At 34.9% G+C, this 18,239-nt stretch overlaps 1 protein-coding gene across 1 annotated transcript; it reads right to left on the bottom strand.

Moving 5' to 3' along the window:
• Window positions 1–91: 91 nt before the first annotated feature.
• On the bottom strand, window positions 92–11,303 carry LOC101251056 (putative 3'(2'),5'-bisphosphate nucleotidase, mitochondrial). Its single transcript, XM_004232742.5, has 9 exons — window positions 11,012–11,303; window positions 10,776–10,878; window positions 9,968–10,070; window positions 9,440–9,648; window positions 8,733–8,792; window positions 7,590–7,966; window positions 6,295–6,373; window positions 6,175–6,225; window positions 92–510 (listed from the first exon to the last, which is right to left on the bottom strand). The coding sequence occupies exons 1-9, from the start codon at window positions 11,104–11,106 to the stop codon at window positions 361–363; spliced, it is 1,227 nt and encodes a 408-aa protein (XP_004232790.1). The 5' UTR covers window positions 11,107–11,303; the 3' UTR covers window positions 92–360.
• Window positions 11,304–18,239: the final 6,936 nt, after the last annotated feature.

Genomic DNA, 18,239 nt, shown 5'->3' with positions numbered 1-18,239 from the left:
ATAGATTTTGACTGCAGTACAGATGAAAAAAGAGAAGTATCCTCACTTCATCGAAGTACTCAATGAAGGGAAGAAACAAAAAGAACATTGATTTATAAGCTAGACTGCAGTCATGAATCATTCTCCACCAATATTATCCTTCCATACAGATGAAAGAAGAACGATACAGGTATTTATGAGAAACAACAGAGAGATACTGATGAGTACGAGGAGGAAGAAAATGGAGAGACATTGATATGTATACTTCTATATGCTGTGATTCGTCAAAAGAATGCAAGTGTCATTAAACAATTGATGAATTGGAGGAAATCTTCATTAGTATCTGACTATTGATTTTGTCACAATAATGCCAAAAGCCTGTCAAAGAACTGATGAATTTGAAGAGATCATTTCGATAATCTTGCTATGTAAGCTCCCATTAGTCACAAGAACACCGCCTGAAGGAAAGATGAGTCTCCGTTCAGTTTGATCTGCTGCAAAATCAAGTGAACTTCCTTCCCAGTCAGTCACCTGACAAGTAAGGTGCACAGTAAATAACCAGGAAATTTGAGCAATCTAGTTCTTGCTCATCTTTTATGAATGAATCATCCACATTCAATTACTATAATGCATAAGTTGAAGAATATAGGATAAAGTCAGAGTCATAAACAGGAGTAGAATCAAAGACAAAGATCAAAGCTTCTTAAAAGGTGGGCCTCTGCTTTGGGTCCAAGTGGCAATGTCACATGCAGAAAAATTATGTAGATGAACATAAAAAAATAGAAAATTGATGCCAGTGAATACAAAACAAGGCATGAATTAGTGTCAGCCGTCACAAAATATAAATGCCTGGATATGAAGTTGTGAACAACTTTTCAGTTAGCAGATAAGTGGAAAGCAGCAGATGGTGTAATGTAGGATAACACTGTTGTGCGGAATTTGAGATAATACGAGAAAATATAAACGCGAAAAACAAGACAACAGATTTACGTGGTTCACCAATTTGTTGGCTACGTCCACGGGAAGAGAGGGAGCAGTTTTATTATGGAGAGGCAAAAACAGAATTACAGAATAGGGTTTCCATAGCGTCTATATATAGTGCTAAGCTACGCCCTAACAGGCTTGGGCCCAACATACAGAATCAACAGAAAATTAAGGGCCCAATACAACAACATTGTATACCGTCCTTTCTGTTTGTAGCGGGTCCGATTCAAGGCATTCAACAAATCTCCACCTTGACTTGAATTCTCCGAACAGATTCTTCAGACGCACTATGATAGTGCCAGGCCTCCCCCTCTTCCTCAGAGTTGCCCCACAGGGCAATTAACAGCTTCTGATGTTGAGCAAGTCCAAACAGTGTTGAAACTTGCTCTGTGGAACCGGCTTTGTGAACATATCAGCAGGATTATCAGCAGTTCCTACTTTCTTCACCTTGATTCTCTTCTCACTTCTCAGAAAATGATACCTTACGTCGATATGCTTGGTTCTCTCATGATGGACTTGATCCTTGGCTAGACAAATTGCGCTCAAACTGTCACAATACACCGTAGCCTGATCATGATGCAGACCAAGATCACTAACCAGCCCTTTCAACCAAATCCCTTCTTTTGCAGCCTCTGTCAAGGCCATGTACTCCGCTTCCGTAGTAGACAAAGTCACTGTAGGTTGCAAAGTTGCCTTCCAACTGACGACAGATCCTCCAAGGGTAAACACATAGCCAGTCATCGATCTTCTTGTGTCAACATCTCCAGCATAGTCTGAATCAGAATAGCCAGTAACCAAGCACTGAGTATCACCTCCATAAATGAGACCAACGTCAGATGTACCTTTAAGGTACCGGAAAATTCTCTTCACAGCCTGCCAATGTTCTCTCCCTGGTTGTCCCATGAATCTGCTCACTACACTGACTGCATGTGCTAAATCTGGCCTTGTACAGACCATAGCATACATCAAACTTCCTACGGCACTGGCATAAGGGACTCGTGACATATACTTCTTCTCTTCTTCTGACTGTGGAGCGAACATGGCAGTGAGATGGATATTGGCAGCACTGGGGGTATCAATGGGCTTAGATGAAGACATGCCAAACCTCGCCAAGACCTTCTGAATATAGCTTCTCTGTGACAAGAAAAGTTTCCTTCTCTCTCTGTCTCTAATGATCTCCATCCCTAAAATCTTCCGAGCGGCTCCCAGATCCTTCATCTCAAACTCAGCACTAAGTAAACCCTTCAGCTTCTGAATGTCATACTTCTTCTTTGCAGCTATCAACATATCATCTAGATAGATGAATGAATCATCATTGAGCCTATTGTAGTAGACACAACAATCATATGAGCTCCGAGTATAACCCAACTTCACCATATAGCTGTCAAACCTTTTATACCACTGCCTTGGAGACTGCTTAAGTCCATATAAGGACTTCTTCAACTTGCAGACGTGATTTTCCTTCCCTGGAACTTGGAAACCATCCGGCTGAGTCATGTATATCTCTTCCTCCAACTCTCCATGTAGAAACGCTGTCTTCACATCAAGTTGTTCAAGCTCCAGATTCTGATGTGCAACTATCGCTAGTAACACTCGGATGGAAGTATGTCTGACCACTGGTGAGAAGATCTCATTGTAGTCCACTCCCTCTCTTTGGTTGAAACCTCTAGCAACAACCCTGGCTTTATACTTGACTCCTTCTGCTGGTGATATCCCTTCCTTCTTCTTGAAAACCCATTTGCAAGTAATAATCTTTCTCCCCGAAGGCTGTATGACCAGATCCCATGTCTGATTCTTGTGTAGGGACTCCATCTCATCTCCCATAGCGGCAAACCATTTTTCAGAATCAGAACTTAAAATGGCTTCTTTGTAAGTAGACGGCTCAGATGTATCTACCTCTTCAGCAACCTGCAGTGCATAACCCACCATGTCCTCAAAACCATACCTCGTAGGTGGCCGAACTCCAACCCTCCTTGGCCGATCTTGAGCTATACTCTGATGGATATCTGATGGCATAGATTCTGGAATATCAGTTTCAGTCTGTGGCTCTTGATCCTCCTCTTCAGGTTCCTTTAAATCGCTCTCGTTCTGAATGACTTGAAACTCCACCTGTTTGTCAAGACTCCTAGTTTCTGACGTAGTTGTAGGCTTCACAATGGTTCTAAGCAGAGGACTTTCATCAAAGACAACGTTCCTGCTCATAATAACCCTCTTTTCTGCTGGAGACCAGATTCTGAAACCTTTCACTCCATCTCCGTAGCCCACAAATACTCCCTTTTTAGCTCTTGGTTCTAACTTACCTTCACTGACGTGATAGTAAGCCGTACAACCAAAAGCTTTCAGATTTGAATAATCAGCAGCTTTTCCAGACCACATCTCCATAGGTGTCTTGCACTGTATGCCTGTATGTGGTCCGCGGTTAATCAAGTAGCAAGCTGTACTAACCGCTTCTGCCCAGAATCTTCTATCTAGCCCAGCATTAGAGAGCATGCACCTTGCTCTCTCCAGAAGTGTTTGATTCATCCGCTCAGCTACACCGTTCTGCTGTGGTGTATTTCTGACAGTGCGATGTCGAGCAATCCCTTCATCCTTACAGAATTGATCAAATTCAGACCAACAAAATTCCAGCCCATTATCAGTTCGCAACCTCTTGATCTTCTTCCCTGTTTGATTTTCCATCAAAATTTTCCACTCCTTGAACTTCTGGAAGGCTTCACTTTTATGCTTCATCATGTACACCCAAGTCATCCTTGAGTAGTCATCAATAATGGACACAAAAAATCTGCAGCCTCACAAAGACTCAACACGGCATGGACCCCAGCAATCAGAATGGATATAATCAAGTGTGCCTTTTGTTCTATGAATGGCCTTTGGAAACTTGTTGCGATGTAGTTTTCCAAAAACACAATGTTCACAAAACTCTAGGCTCTTAACCTTATGACCAGCAAGTAAATCCTCCTTTGACAGAATTTGCATCCCTCTTTCACCCATATGACCAAGTCTCATGTGCCATAACTTAGTCATATCCTTCTGGTGAAATTCTGACGATGCAACATGGGCTGAACCTGTAACCGTGGAACCTTGTAGAAAATACAAAGTACCACGCATGACACCTTTCAGAATCAAATTTGAACCCTTCCAGACCCGCAAGACTCCATCTTTTCCCGACCAGCTGAATCCCTTGCTGTCCAAAAGACTGAGAGATATCAGATTTTTCGTCATCAATGGAACGTGCCTGACCTCGTTCAATGTGCAGAAGCTACCGTCATGTGTCCTTATCTTGATCGAGCCTGTCCCAACCACCTTGCAGACAGAACTGTTGGCCATCGAGATGCTGCCTCCGTCTACCTGCTCATAAGTCGTGAACCACTCTCTCCTAGAACAGATGTGATAGGATGCCCCAGAATCAAGAACCCACACATCTGAATGATGAGTGTGCTCATCCGCAACTAGGGCAATATCTTCTTCAGAATTGGTGTCTTCTTCAGCAACAGCAGCAGACACTGATTGTTTTTCCGATTGCTTCTTCTTCTTCGGACAATCAAATTTCCAATGTCCCTTCTCCTTGCAGTAATTACAAACATCATCCGGCTTTGCACCCTTCGACATCGGCTTATTTTTCTTTCCGCCGTTTTTCCTTCCCTTTCCACTACTGGTGAACAGACCGGAAGGCTGTATGTCCGTACTTGTGCCGTTAGCCTTATGCCGTAATTCCCTGCTATGAAGGGCTGATCTGACTTCTTCCAGTGACACAGTATCTTTCCCAACAATGAACGATTGAACAAAATTCTCAAACGACATTGGGAGAGATACTAACAGAATCAGGGCAGCATCTTCATCCTCGATCTTCACATCGATATTACGCAATTCTAATAACAAAGTATTCAATTGCTCTAAGTGTTCCCTGAGTTGTGTACCTTCAGCCATTCGTAAACCGAATAGACGTTGTTTCAGAAGCAGCTTGTTGGTTAGAGATTTTGTCATGTACAAACTCTCCAGCTTCAACCACAGACCAGCAGCAGTCTCTTCATCCGAGACCTCCGTGATGACGTCATCCGCGAGACACAGCATGATCGTCGAGTGCGCCTTTTCCTCCAGAATCGCCATCTCAGGAGTAACGACGGCGTTCTTGTCTTTCGACAACGGCGCCCAGAAGCCTTGCTGTTTCAACAAGGCCCGCATCTTGATCTGCCATAAACTGAAACTGTTCCTCCCTGTGAATTTGTCGATTTTCACGTTCAAAGCAGACATCTCGAATTCTCCAAGAACACCGATTAACCGAGAGGCTCTGATACCAATTTGTTGTGCGGAATTTGAGATAATACGAGAAAATATAAACGCGAAAAACAAGACAACAGATTTACGTGGTTCACCAATTTGTTGGCTACGTCCACGGGAAGAGAGGGAGCAGTTTTATTATGGAGAGGCAAAAACAGAATTACAGAATAGGGTTTCCCATAGCGTCTATATATAGTGCTAAGCTACGCCCTAACAGGCTTGGGCCCAACATACAGAATCAACAGAAAATTAAGGGCCCAATACAACAACATTGTATACCGTCCTTTCTGTTTGTAGCGGGTCCGATTCAAGGCATTCAACAAACACATTCTTTTCCAGTTGCTGCTATCTCTTGCAGTGTCCCACATCTTTCATTTTTTTAAACATACGAGAAAGTTTAAGAATTAAAGTAACAAGAAATAAAACTATAAAACGAGCCTCTTGTCACTTTGTGATTCTTCACAAGTAAAACGAGCCTCTAACATGGAATTTTAAGTTTCATGAATCACTATTTAGGACCCTCACTCAATTCTTCAGATAATATAATTTTTCAAAGCCAATCAAAGCATGAATCAGTCAAGCAAGAGAATCAACCTCCAGAATTTGACTTTTCAAAGAAAAGTCCTTTAAAACAGTGATGATAAGCCTTCAAAATACTATATCTAGACTAAAAAGGAAAAGATAAAAGCTATATCTTCGAATTTGCAATACCAGAGGGTGTACTTTACATGACTTAATTCTTTTTATTAAGGAAAAAAAAACGAAAAGCGTGTTGATAACATGCAATATAGTTGACAACTGTTTGTGTAGTTAAATAAATGATATATCAGCAGCACTGACTTCTCTTAGAACTGGTTGTAAGATGCAACTGTTGGCAGGCAATTAGAGGTATAGAAGGTATGTCAAAAAAGAAACCAACAGAGAAATGCATACCTTCCCTCCAGCTTCATGGACACATATGATTCCAACAGCATGGTCCCAGACCTACATTCAACATATATGAGCATCATACTGCTCCACTAATCTTATAAAATCTCGAGAAGATAGTATTACCTTGATAATAGATGTCGCCTTCTTCCCCTGAATGTAAACTGATGCTCTACCAGAAGCCACCATCAGATATTTGCACAAACTGTAAATTTAGAAACAAAAATTGAATAGAACAAATGTGCAAAAACCATCATGAAATTGAAATACTAATTTGATTGCGGCCGTAAAAGAAGAAGAAAGAAGACAATACAAAAGTAATTACAACTCAGCTGTTCAGGCTAAAAGGGAAATGAATTTTATAATCACTTGAAGAATGGTTCTGAGGGCACTCTGTTTCCTAAAGTATTAAATAGAGCACTCAATCTCTTCTGGATGTGAATGACAAGCCTCTTCTGTATTAAGTTGACGATTGTTGCCGAGTGCCAGTCCAAATTCCAACTTCAAAGCATAAGTTTATCATAAAGCTAGTTTCATTTGGAGAAGAGGTTTGTGATGTTACAATGCCTCATCAAATTCTAAACATAAACATATATAAGAGAATGGTGTGGGATTAGTATATGTACAAACTAAGAAGAACCGCAGGTTGTGTGTTTTCAGATCTAACAACAGCACATGCTATATTTTTTCGAGTCAAATACAAGGGGGAAAATGAAGACAAAATTAGAGGTTATGCAACCGCAAGCAGCTTTAATTTTTTAAGGTACTGAATAACATTCCAATAATGCACAAAGCCAGCAGAAAACTTCATGTTGCTGAACTGCACATCATCAAGACGCAATGAACATACTTACTCAGTAACTACAAGACCATGACCTGCAGTTTACAGAATATGTATCTACTGAGTGATGTTCAACTCACAGGCACCAAAAAGTTTTACCAGCCTAGCCTACTGTAAGAAAAGAGTTGTTGGGCATCATAGTAAAGGCATTCCCAGAACAACTGCAATTACTTAGAAGAGAAAGCAAGCTTGCATTCCTAGAACAAGTGAAGCAACTTAAAAGATAAAGCAAGCTAATACTTGCTGGAACAAATGAAATCCTAGAACGATGCTCTTGATTGATCACCTCAACCTTTCCCCAGCCCAATCTTTATCTAGGTCCAATTTGCAAAGGAAATCATTGTATCCCATTTATTTTTATTTTCATCATCAATCCCCTCTGTATTGAATCTCATCAACCAAATTGGAGCCCTATAGAGGTAAAAACTTTCACGACTGCGAACAGAAGGAAAGAAAGATTTCACACCACAAATCTAAGCATCCTTTCTTTTCACATCAGATCACTACGTATCATTTCATAATTATCTAGGTTCACGTATGTTAAGAATATGAGGAAAAAAAATTGAGAAGAATGATTCACCTCCCACAGCATGCAGACAGAAGAAGTATGTTCCCTTCTCCTATGTTCTCAGAGTCCGTTTTTGCATCAAATAAACCTGACAAGGGTAAAGATTTCCATGCTTGACTTTCAGGAATAGTAACGCGTGCCCCCTGCACCATTTGGCAGCTGTCAACAGAGCATCTGGTCCAAGTGTGAGGTGACTCATTGGATAGTATGTCTGACAACCTCTTTGTCCATGTTCCACAACCCACATGAGAAACCATGATGATCCCTGATCTGGAACTTTGATTTTCTTGGACCCCAATGATAGAATTGTCAGAACAGTCTTCGTGCCAGTTGGGGCAGCCCATGACTCCTAAGACAATCTTTCCTTCAACTACAAGTGCCAAACCAACCTGAAAAGATACAAATTCTTGGCCAAATAAGCATGGGGAGGGTGAAAAGACACAAGCTTTAGTCCAGCCAGCTAAAAACTCCTATAGAATCAAGTATTAATACTTAAACCTACTGTAACAATGTTTATGACGTCATCAATTTAGTTATGAGCTCTCTTATTTGCAGAAACGTTAATTACTTCATGATAAGTGAATCACACCGCACTCTTTTTGGTGAAGGAATTAAATTGTATTAGAAAAACATAAGGATATGAAGAGCTGCATCAAAACAAAATAAACATGACTGCACTTTATTGAGGCGAAATAGAAAGAACCAAAGACGATTAGGACAGATGAGTTTAATTTTGCCACCACCGAGGCCTTCAGTTTAACAGTATCACAATCTCCGGTACAATTCCAAACCTAAGGTTTCTCTTTTAATATATATAATTCACATATGCATAATGTAATTTTCTGACGTAGGGTATTCGATTGATCACTCTTGGCCCTATATGGCTCTTCTGTTGAGCACCATTCCCAGTTCCCAGTGAGAACTAATTGGCACAACGGGCAGATGAAGAGAGTGAGTTTGATGTGACCCCTCAAACTAATTACCCCCTCTACCTTGGCCAGTTCCCTGGAAAACAACCTCAAAATGTTAAATAGCTTCTTCTTTTTCAGTTCCTCTCATTCTTGCTTTTTCCTTTAATTATTTGGAAAATTAAAAAGAAACAAAACATAAAAGACTAATTACATTAAACAGAAAGAAAAGGATTGAGAAGCATACCACATAGAGAGCCTCACTACCTCTAACAAACCCTCGTGTACCATCAATAGGATCCAGAATCTGTACGAGGTTGGAAATTTATGAGTGCAGCCCAAGTAACTATGCAAGTATAAACTGCAAACATGCCTTTTTGTCAGCTGTTCAGGGCATGGACGATAAAAGTTAACTTATTTTAATCACAAAATACAGAGTAAAGACAGACAAGGAAGTATTTCCTGATGTCATATTGATAGAAGTGAATAGGGCCTTAAAAATATTACCCTTGGTCTGGTAAAAGTTTATGTACAAAAGAAGATGTATTTTCAACTAAACGAAGGTTATCCAAGGGAAGGAAACTGTTTCCATATATTCTACCATCCATCCAACCTTCCCCCCCCCCCCCCCCACCATGACCTGTTCGATAACCTCTTGAAATGTTTCTCAGGAGATATTAATGACACAATTCTAAATTAACCAAAATTCTAGAAAGAGAATCAAATTTTGGAATTCTTCAGAACGTGGAAATTCTATATTCAACATAAAATTGAACAAATGATCATCAACTAGACAAATGTGTTTTTCATACAAAATGTGAAAGAGCGAACCCAACATGAATTCAGGAATTCTAGTCCCTTCAGGAACTTTCCCTTAGCTTGAAGCCTTTGGAGTACTTTAATCTCTTATCACATGAACTTAGCGAATATCTTTGGAAACAGCATGAAACTCACCCAGTAAGTGGCTGGCTCAGGCGCAAATACATAAGCATCCTTTCCCCCTCTGTCAATTGCTTTCAAAATATTATCTTCTGTTACTTCATCTCCTAAAGTTGCTTTATCCTTTACAACATCAACCACTGAGCCAACCAGATTATTTGAACGCAAGAATGCAGAGTCCTCTTCAGCCACCAAAGGTATGGAGGGAAAAAGTTTGTTCATCTCTATCAGAATAAGAATGTAATCCAGTCAAGAAACAATTCATCTTAGCTCCAAGGAAAAACTTTATCAGGCAATTTTTCTTTTTTTAAAAAAAAGAAGAGAACTGAAGTGAACCAATGGATAAGCACAAAAAATCATATCCATAATTTTCAATATTGTCAAAAACTACATTGTGATTTCATCCTTCTTCAAAAATTATACTCATAAACTTAATCATTTTACTTCCATGAATATCCCTTCTTATTTTCTTGAGTGATGGAGAAGTACTAGATAGCTGAAACTGCAGTCAGTAAATAAAAAGGAACATACAGTATAATTTACCCAAGCTAACTAAAGCCTGCACTCCAAAATCTGCAATGGTGACTGGGGTCTGGTCATTTTTCTCAAGAATCCTACCATCACTTGAGAACAGTGACTTCTTCACCTAGAAATCATAAAGAGATCACCATTCTTAGTGGATAAAATGGTTCAACTCAGCCACTTCATGAGTCAGATGTATAGAAGTAGAGCAAGTTTGACCTAAACTGAGTGACTATTATGCCTTGTTTGAGATGAGGTGCAGACAACTTGTTTCAGAAGTCTTTAATTTTAAGTACCTCAGAACAAGATAGTATTAGTTTAGCAATGTGCATTGGCTATGAAACTACTTATATGATAGGAAAACCTGCATTCATATTGATAGCAGAAAGCAGTAAGCAATGCCTTTTTGAATCCACATTGTAACCAATTCCAAGAACATTAGTCTAAAATTCATCATATCTTTCAATTGAACTCAAAAGACTCTCTTTAAGACTGTAGAACCAAAAAGTAGCTTTGAAACTCAGAATATTTTTGGTTGATTAGCTCCAACAGTAGTTGCCAAATTAAGTCAACAGAAAAATGAGAACTACCAGTCCCAATTTATATTTGACACCTTCCAAAACGTTTCCATACAACTTTAGAGAATCATATTTGCATAACTTCAATACTCTTCTAAATACGTCAAATTAAATTCTGAAAATTATGTTAAATCCACTATCACTAATTCACTTCAAATTAACTTTGTTAATAATTTGTCTACTCAAACAGTCGTATATACTGGAACTGAAGGAGAAATTATCTAATTAATCGCAGTGAAAGGAGAAATTACGTCAACGCAGAGACGACAAGCTCGCTCGACAACATCAACAGCAGCTTCGAGCTCGCTATAATACTTAGCTTTCTGCTCCGCGAACGGAAGGCTCAAACTTGACCTGGAAGAAGAAAAAGCACACTCATATATCAATCAATCAATGTGTGTCTCAGTCTCAAACTAATTGAGGTCGAATATACGAATTCAACAACTGAAGAAAAAAAATATGCAGAGAAGTGTCGGCGATGGGAGACCTAACGGCGACGAACCGCCGGCGAAGTGGCGTACGGAAGGGAAGTTGAAGATGAGCTGCAGGATAGCGGGAGGCGGAGTAACGTAGAAGATCCATAAAGGCTATGAAATTGGAGTCAAGACAGGTAGTTGTTAGTTGTTATTCCTGGAATGTACAACTATTTTTGCGAAATGTACCTGGGTTAAATTTGTTTGCTTGAAGAGTAATGGTGGAAAGTGGTGGACCGAAGTTTAAGTCATGATTCAACAGCTAGATCCACTTATTTTTGTTGATTTCTGACCATTCGAATGATTTAGTTCGTATATCATAAAAAAAAATAGAAATTATATTCATATAGTTTGATCATTGCGATTAATATTATGTATTAATTATGTGGGTGGATTTCGAATTTATATAATTAATAATGTTTGTATATGTATAATGATAATTATCTAATCAATATACATATATCGTTTTATTCTTTGTCTTCTCTCTCCTCTCTCGTCTCTTTCCCAATCTCGCTTGTCATATATACAAATGCATTTGTATAAAATATAGTTATCTAATCGATATACATATACAATTTACTTTTTTTCCACTCTTTGACATCTCTCGCTCGCCTATCTTCTCTCTCTCAATCTCGATGACCTCTCCCTCCCTATAACATATAATTACGAATTATAATTATCAAATTATAATTATGAAGAATAATTAAATTATTTAAAAATAATTATATGTAAAAGTTTTTCTTTTAAAAAAAATCGAAAATCTCTTGCCATGTGATGTTAAGAAGGATCGGAACTTTTTATTTAATATGTTTTTCTGTTTTTCCAACCTATGTGCAATACATAAATTGACATCTCTATTTATACGATTTTCAATTGCCCTCAAATTTATTTATTTCTATATTTCTAATTAAACATCGTTAGTAAAGATGGACGGAATCCATCTTATTACTATTATAACAGTCAAAACACAGTTAATCAAAACACTTTTCTTAAACACGTGTTTTATTTACTCCAAGATGAATAATAACACATGCAACATATATGTCAAATAAAACAACATTAGTCAAACTAAACTAAATCCGTGGAAGCCTGATAAAATAATCGAAAAAGAGCCTAAAATATCTTTAAATATTGAAAATGGTATAAAATTATCCTTCATCCACCTATTGGCTCCAAATACCCTTCCCACATACTTATTGAGTCCAAAATACCCTTGTCATCCACCTTTTGGTTCAAAGTTAGACTATAAAAAGAACAACTGGGGTAGCTTCTGGCTTTATTACTGATTTGCATTAATATAAAGGAAATTGAAAATGCAACTTGAAATATATTTATATGAAGTGCCAATAGGAATGTCAATATACAGCCAAAAAACCTCCTAATAATAATACTTTTTTCGTCCGTAGTTATTTTTATAATTTATTTTTTTCACTTGTCTATTTTTACAAATCAAGAAAGCATAATTTTTTTAACCTATTATACCTCAATTAGTTAATTTTTTTAAAAAAAATAAATTTAAAAAGTTAAATTTTTAAACCATTCACTTTATAAGTAATAGTTTTAAAATGACAAACTCAAAATACGTAAATTATTATTTTTGTCAATAGATATGGCAATTTTCAAAAATGAACAAGTTATCCTTAAGAGGGTAGAATCTATATATTTTTTTTATAAAAATATATTACTACGCATATAGTAATATTGGTTTAGTCTTGATTTAGGGCTATTTGGTCATAGATTTATCAAATAATATTTGGGGAAAAATTTGGCAAATAGTATTTGTTCATACACTTTGTCATTATTTAACAAATATCTCAAATTTCTAAATACTAGTTTTTTTTAGTACTTGGGTCAAATATTATTATTTGGGATCTTTTAAAAATTAAAATTCTACCCCAAACTTTTATCTTTTACAAAAGAACCCGTTAAAGTTGTTGCTTACGTTGTATTACATAATTTTTTACGTTAATTCCAAAGTAGTGATGAAATATTTGGTGAATGTTAAATGATAACATGGTTATTAATGAAAATGATGAACAATCGGCTCAAGATAACAAAGTCATGTGTTTTGTATACTTCACAATATATGAAATGATGTTTGTTGCACTCACTCCAAATTAGCACATTGCTCTAGTGTCATGGACACTATTTATTATTGTTGTAACAAAGATTAAATTGACCGTAATACAAAGTTATGGTTAGTTTTGATATTTTTAAAACTTGTGGGTATAAATCATATTTTTTAAAAAAAAGTGAAATATATTTCCCTAATACTATAAGTGAATACATGATAAAATTTCATCCAAATTTTTATATAAATAATATTTGCCAAAAGTATTTAAAAATTTATAACGAAATACTAACTTAGTAACTTGGAAAGACATTTTTAAGTTTTCTTTCTTTATCTACGTGTAGAAGGTTCTAGTACACCTCGTAGAAGATAGTAGTACTAATACGAAGAGAAATATCTCCAAGTATTTTTGCTGTAAGATAAGTATGCGATTCCACGTCACTATATTTTATCTTACTAATTATAATATACTACTTAATTTACAAAATTCATTAATGTAGGCCCCACTCTGTTTTTGACAAATATCCTATTCATTTTATTAGCATCATTATCCATCATTTTTTTCCCCAAATAGTTATATCAATGTACCTTTCCCAAACGCTACGTCAGCAAATAGATTTGTTCAAATCTAAACCTTAATGTATAACCGACACATGTCAGTAATAGGCGGAACCAAACACAACCAATCTCCGGTTTCATTGGAGAATCACAACATGTAATAGCCGGTTGTTTTCATTGGTCAACTCATGAGTTCCTCTATATATATCGTTCCATTACACTTGGAAATTTTACAAAACAGAATCGTCTTGATTAAAAAAAAAAAACTAGTTGTTACATGATCAGTAGAGTGCATCAAGGTGTGATGAGGGTGATTCATCAAGGGGTAAAGGATCATCAAGCAACAAGACAAGGTGACGGTGGAATCAAGACTCTTAAGGACTCGTCTTGTGGTGCTGGTGCTGGATCATCTTCAAGGCAGACATGGAAATTCTCTGGTGGTGTTGATACCAATGCTCTGATAAAAGCAGCAAAGGCTAAGAAGATTAAACAGGCGGAAGAGTCTTTTAGGACTGTCATGTTCTTGACCTGCTGGGGTCCTTAATCTCATCAGTGGCTCTGCTTTGACTCATCAAAATGAGTCTTTTGTACAAAATGTCATATATGTATATACACACTCATCTGAGTCTTGGGTTTAGGGTTTTTGTATATATATATATAAGGAAAGACCAGTGAGTTTTTTAGACTGGCTAGTGCATGTATATTTGATAGTTCACAGTGAATGAACTACAACTAGTACAGCTTTTTCGATTGTTGTTAGCTATTGATTTGTGTTATTTCATTAGTTTTCAGTAAAATATTTATTTAGATTTAGGGCACGAAGAATTGAAATGACGCAATAGATGAAGTATTATTTTTTTAATCAAAAGGTATCAGATTTAAAGAGAAAATTCTAATTATGTAGCGCGAATTTAAATTAGTCAATTTCTAATATGGAGTAACATATATCAGGTGAAAAACTAAATAATATAAGTAGGGTACATATAATAATCATTTTAGGAATAGATTGATTTTGATATAATTACATCATTATCTTAATTTTTTCTATTTTTGTCTTTGCTTATTTATAATAAAAAATAAATAATAATATTTTATTTTGTATCTTATCATTTTCATGGTAAGCATACACCATATTCTATATTTTTTTTAAAAAAACATTAGGTTTACAATCCAATTTTTTTAATTTTATTTTATTTGAAGATATATATATATATATATTTGGGCCTTGTGTGTAGCATGGTGTGCTGGACCAACCTCTAGCCCAATTTTATCTCCGTCTTGTTGAGGAACGATATTTTCAATTTTGTTTTTGTGAATTTTCTTTTAAACAGTGTTTTCGTGGGTTAAAAAGTAGGGCAGCTTTTACATAAAGCAAAAAAAAATTCATATTTATATGTTATAACAAAGTTTGCATAATTGCGTTCCATAGCAAACATAAAACTATATAATTCACTATACATATACAATTGTATAATTCGTTATCCTATGTCACTGCGATTGTATAATGCACAATTGTATAATTCGCTGCCTATTTTGTTACAATATTTTTATAAAATTTGCTTTGCATACAGTTGAATCGAATTAAAATGTATGTATATTGCATAATTATAAGTGTATAGCAAGAATATATATGTTTTTCTCTCGCTCTATACAAAAACAAAAACACAATATATACACTTCTGTTGTATAAAGCTAGAGAAAATTGTATTTCACTGCAATTGTATAATTTGTTGGCCTTTTACTCTGCAATGTTTGAAGTAAAAATTTTGTAAATTGTATAATTAAATGTATAACACGAAGATATATATTTACTTCTGTGTATAAAGCGAGAGGCGAGCGAGAATGGAGAGTGGCGAGCAAGATTTTTGGGAGAGAGACGTCTGGCAAACTTTAGCTAACTTTTGCTATGGAGCACAATTAAATCAAACCCTAACTACTTTATTTATTTTAAATTATTAATTTGCTATTCTATACAATTTTCCCTAAACAGTAATTCTATTACTTTTGTCACATCTCAAATTTCATTGAAACAACTTATGACACGAGTATTATATTCATACAAGCATGAAGATTATAAAGCTTTGACAAGTACATATAAATTGCTCTAATAAAAAGATCAGATAAGCCCAAAATTGTAAACATTATTCGGCCACCGAGGCCACAAACCACAATTATTAACATCAACATTGATTATTGAAAAAATCATATAAAATAACAAATTATTTATTCAAATTATATCATATTCACAATTTGATTTAATTATAATACGTAGTAAACAATTAGCATTTGTCTGAGTTTCTTGCTTGCCATTCTCGATTTTTCACTGGACAGTTTTTTTCTTGCCTCACTCACTTTATATAAACACAAATATATAAAATGTGTTTCTGTTTGTATAAAGCGAGACAAAACTGTATATATATATATATATATATATATATATATATATATATCTTTTTCTCTCCCTATAGAATCTCGCTCGCCTCTCTCACTATATATAAATACAAATGTATAAGTTGTGTTTGTGTTTGTATAAAACGAGAGAAAATTATATATAAAATACAAATACATATATTTTCGTCATATGCACTTATAATTATACAGATACAATTTTTTTCCTACCTAGTTTTACTTATCTTTCCCTCTTTCTTGATTTATAAAACATATATTATACAATTAATACTTTTGTATTTATATACCGAAATATATTATACAATTGATTCTTTTATATATGTATGCAGAAATATACATATTAATAGCCATAACAAACATAATTTTTATGTTTGCCAAACCTAAAATATTTAAGATTAGGCTATAAGTTTGGGGATTAAGGGAATATTTAAAACGAAAATCATTTTCAGGTAACTTGTCCACATTCTTCAATAATCTTGACAAAAAGTTCCAACGGTCAGATCCAATCCTAAAATTACTGAAGAGAACAAGTCATAATTGGATTTGGATTAATGATCATTGAAAAAAAAAATGAAAGAAACACATGTAGAAATAGTTTAAACAAAAATTAAACACGCATTTGTGCTGGTCTAAGCAGCAGAAAATTTGAATATTTGACATTATTTTTCCTTCTTGGACTGAATTAATTACATTTCCACTAATGGAAATATGGAATTAGTCAACTTAATTTGAATTTATGAAACCTAATCCACTAATCAAATTGCATTTACTTAATCCACTACGTAGAATGAATAACAAGTAGTGATATCCACTTAACAAAGAAAACTTTTAACTTAAACTTAGAATCTTGAAAAAACAGAAAATATAAAAAGTTTAGAAAGAGAGAAAATATAAATTTGTAGTCATTGTGGCTAACTGAATTTTTTTAATAATATTTAATGTTTTAGAAAAATAATAAGTTGTTTGTTTTTTGCTAAATCTACTAGTACTAATTTTCTAGTTAGTGCCTTAGTGGAGTGCTCGACACATTTAAAGAAAATAAACAAATGATAATTTAGATAAATACCCCATTTATTAAGATGACTAATTATTTTTAAAAAAAATATTTATTAGAAATAATTAATGTGGATCGGTCAAAGTAATTAAAAACCTAATCAATCCAACTAATTGAGCGAACTTCTTTGACTAACACATAATAACGTCCACTTAAACAAAAAATTTATTTTCTCGTACTTCGAAGTCAACCTTTTCATGCTTAAGACTTTGTTAATAAAATGGGACCAGTGGTCCAAGTTTAATTAAAAAAAAGAACTCTTCATGCTAATTTTTTCATAATATATAATTTAATCACGAGAGGGCATGGACCCGGAAATCTGGATAAAAAATATTTGGAGGTTTGAGGATTAAAATGGAAAGATAATAGATAGGCTAACATATTGGTTAATTTTTTTAAAATCTGTATTATAATTATTTATTTTATTACTATTGTCATCTTTAATTTTTATTATCGCTTAAATATTATTTTAATATTATACTATTTGATGTTGCTGCACTTTCTTACCTACTAAATTTCAAACTTGAGCCTCGGAAATAATGTCTTTTATCTTTACAATTCACAATATATAAGTGAAGTTATATATATTTTTAAAATCACTAAACACTTATAAAATTACATTAAATATATTATCGTTGATTTACGATATTCAGTTAATCAGAAGGGGCCATAATTTTAATTTTGAATTTCAATATGCTCACGCGGATGCTGACTCACGTGGCAAAGACACTTCTCCCGCCAATCATGTCCTAAAGAACAAAAGACGTTTTCTAATTTCTACCCTACAACATGATTTTTAAATTAAATCTATAATAATAATAATAATAATAATAAAAGAAATGATAGAAAAGTATTTGGTGATACTAAAAAACCTTTATAGATCAAAAATACATCCCTTTAATAAATTCAACTAAATTTTGAATGTTATATATTTAATAATAAAGAAAAAATTAAAACCCAAAATACAGTTTTAAAAGTACATTATAATATTGTGGTGGAACTGATATAAAATATTATTGATGAATTTGACCGGACTATAAACTATAGAACTAAAAAAATATTTCAATCTCTTATACTAAGACACTTCACGGTTTATTGTCTTATTTGGTGAAACAACACATTTATATGGAATATCCATAAACTGCAAAAT

The sequence above is a fragment of the Solanum lycopersicum genome, chromosome 2 (assembly GCF_036512215.1).
Source record: "Solanum lycopersicum chromosome 2, SLM_r2.1".
Taxonomy (NCBI): Eukaryota; Viridiplantae; Streptophyta; class Magnoliopsida; order Solanales; family Solanaceae; genus Solanum; species Solanum lycopersicum.
This window is presented reverse-complemented; position numbering and strand designations above follow the sequence as displayed.

Bases quoted from the DNA above. Each gene is read 5' to 3' on its own strand.
- LOC101251056 (XM_004232742.5), bottom strand. From the start codon at position 11,106: ATGGATCTTCTACGTTACTCCGCCTCCCGCTATCCTGCAGCTCATCTT. The intron at 10,879-11,011 runs GTCTCCCATCGC...TTCTTCTTCCAG, and splicing joins CGGCGGTTCGTCGCCGTTAG to GTCAAGTTTGAGCCTTCCGT. The intron at 8,793-9,439 runs GTGAGTTTCATG...AACCTCGTACAG, and splicing joins CTGAGCCAGCCACTTACTGG to ATTCTGGATCCTATTGATGG.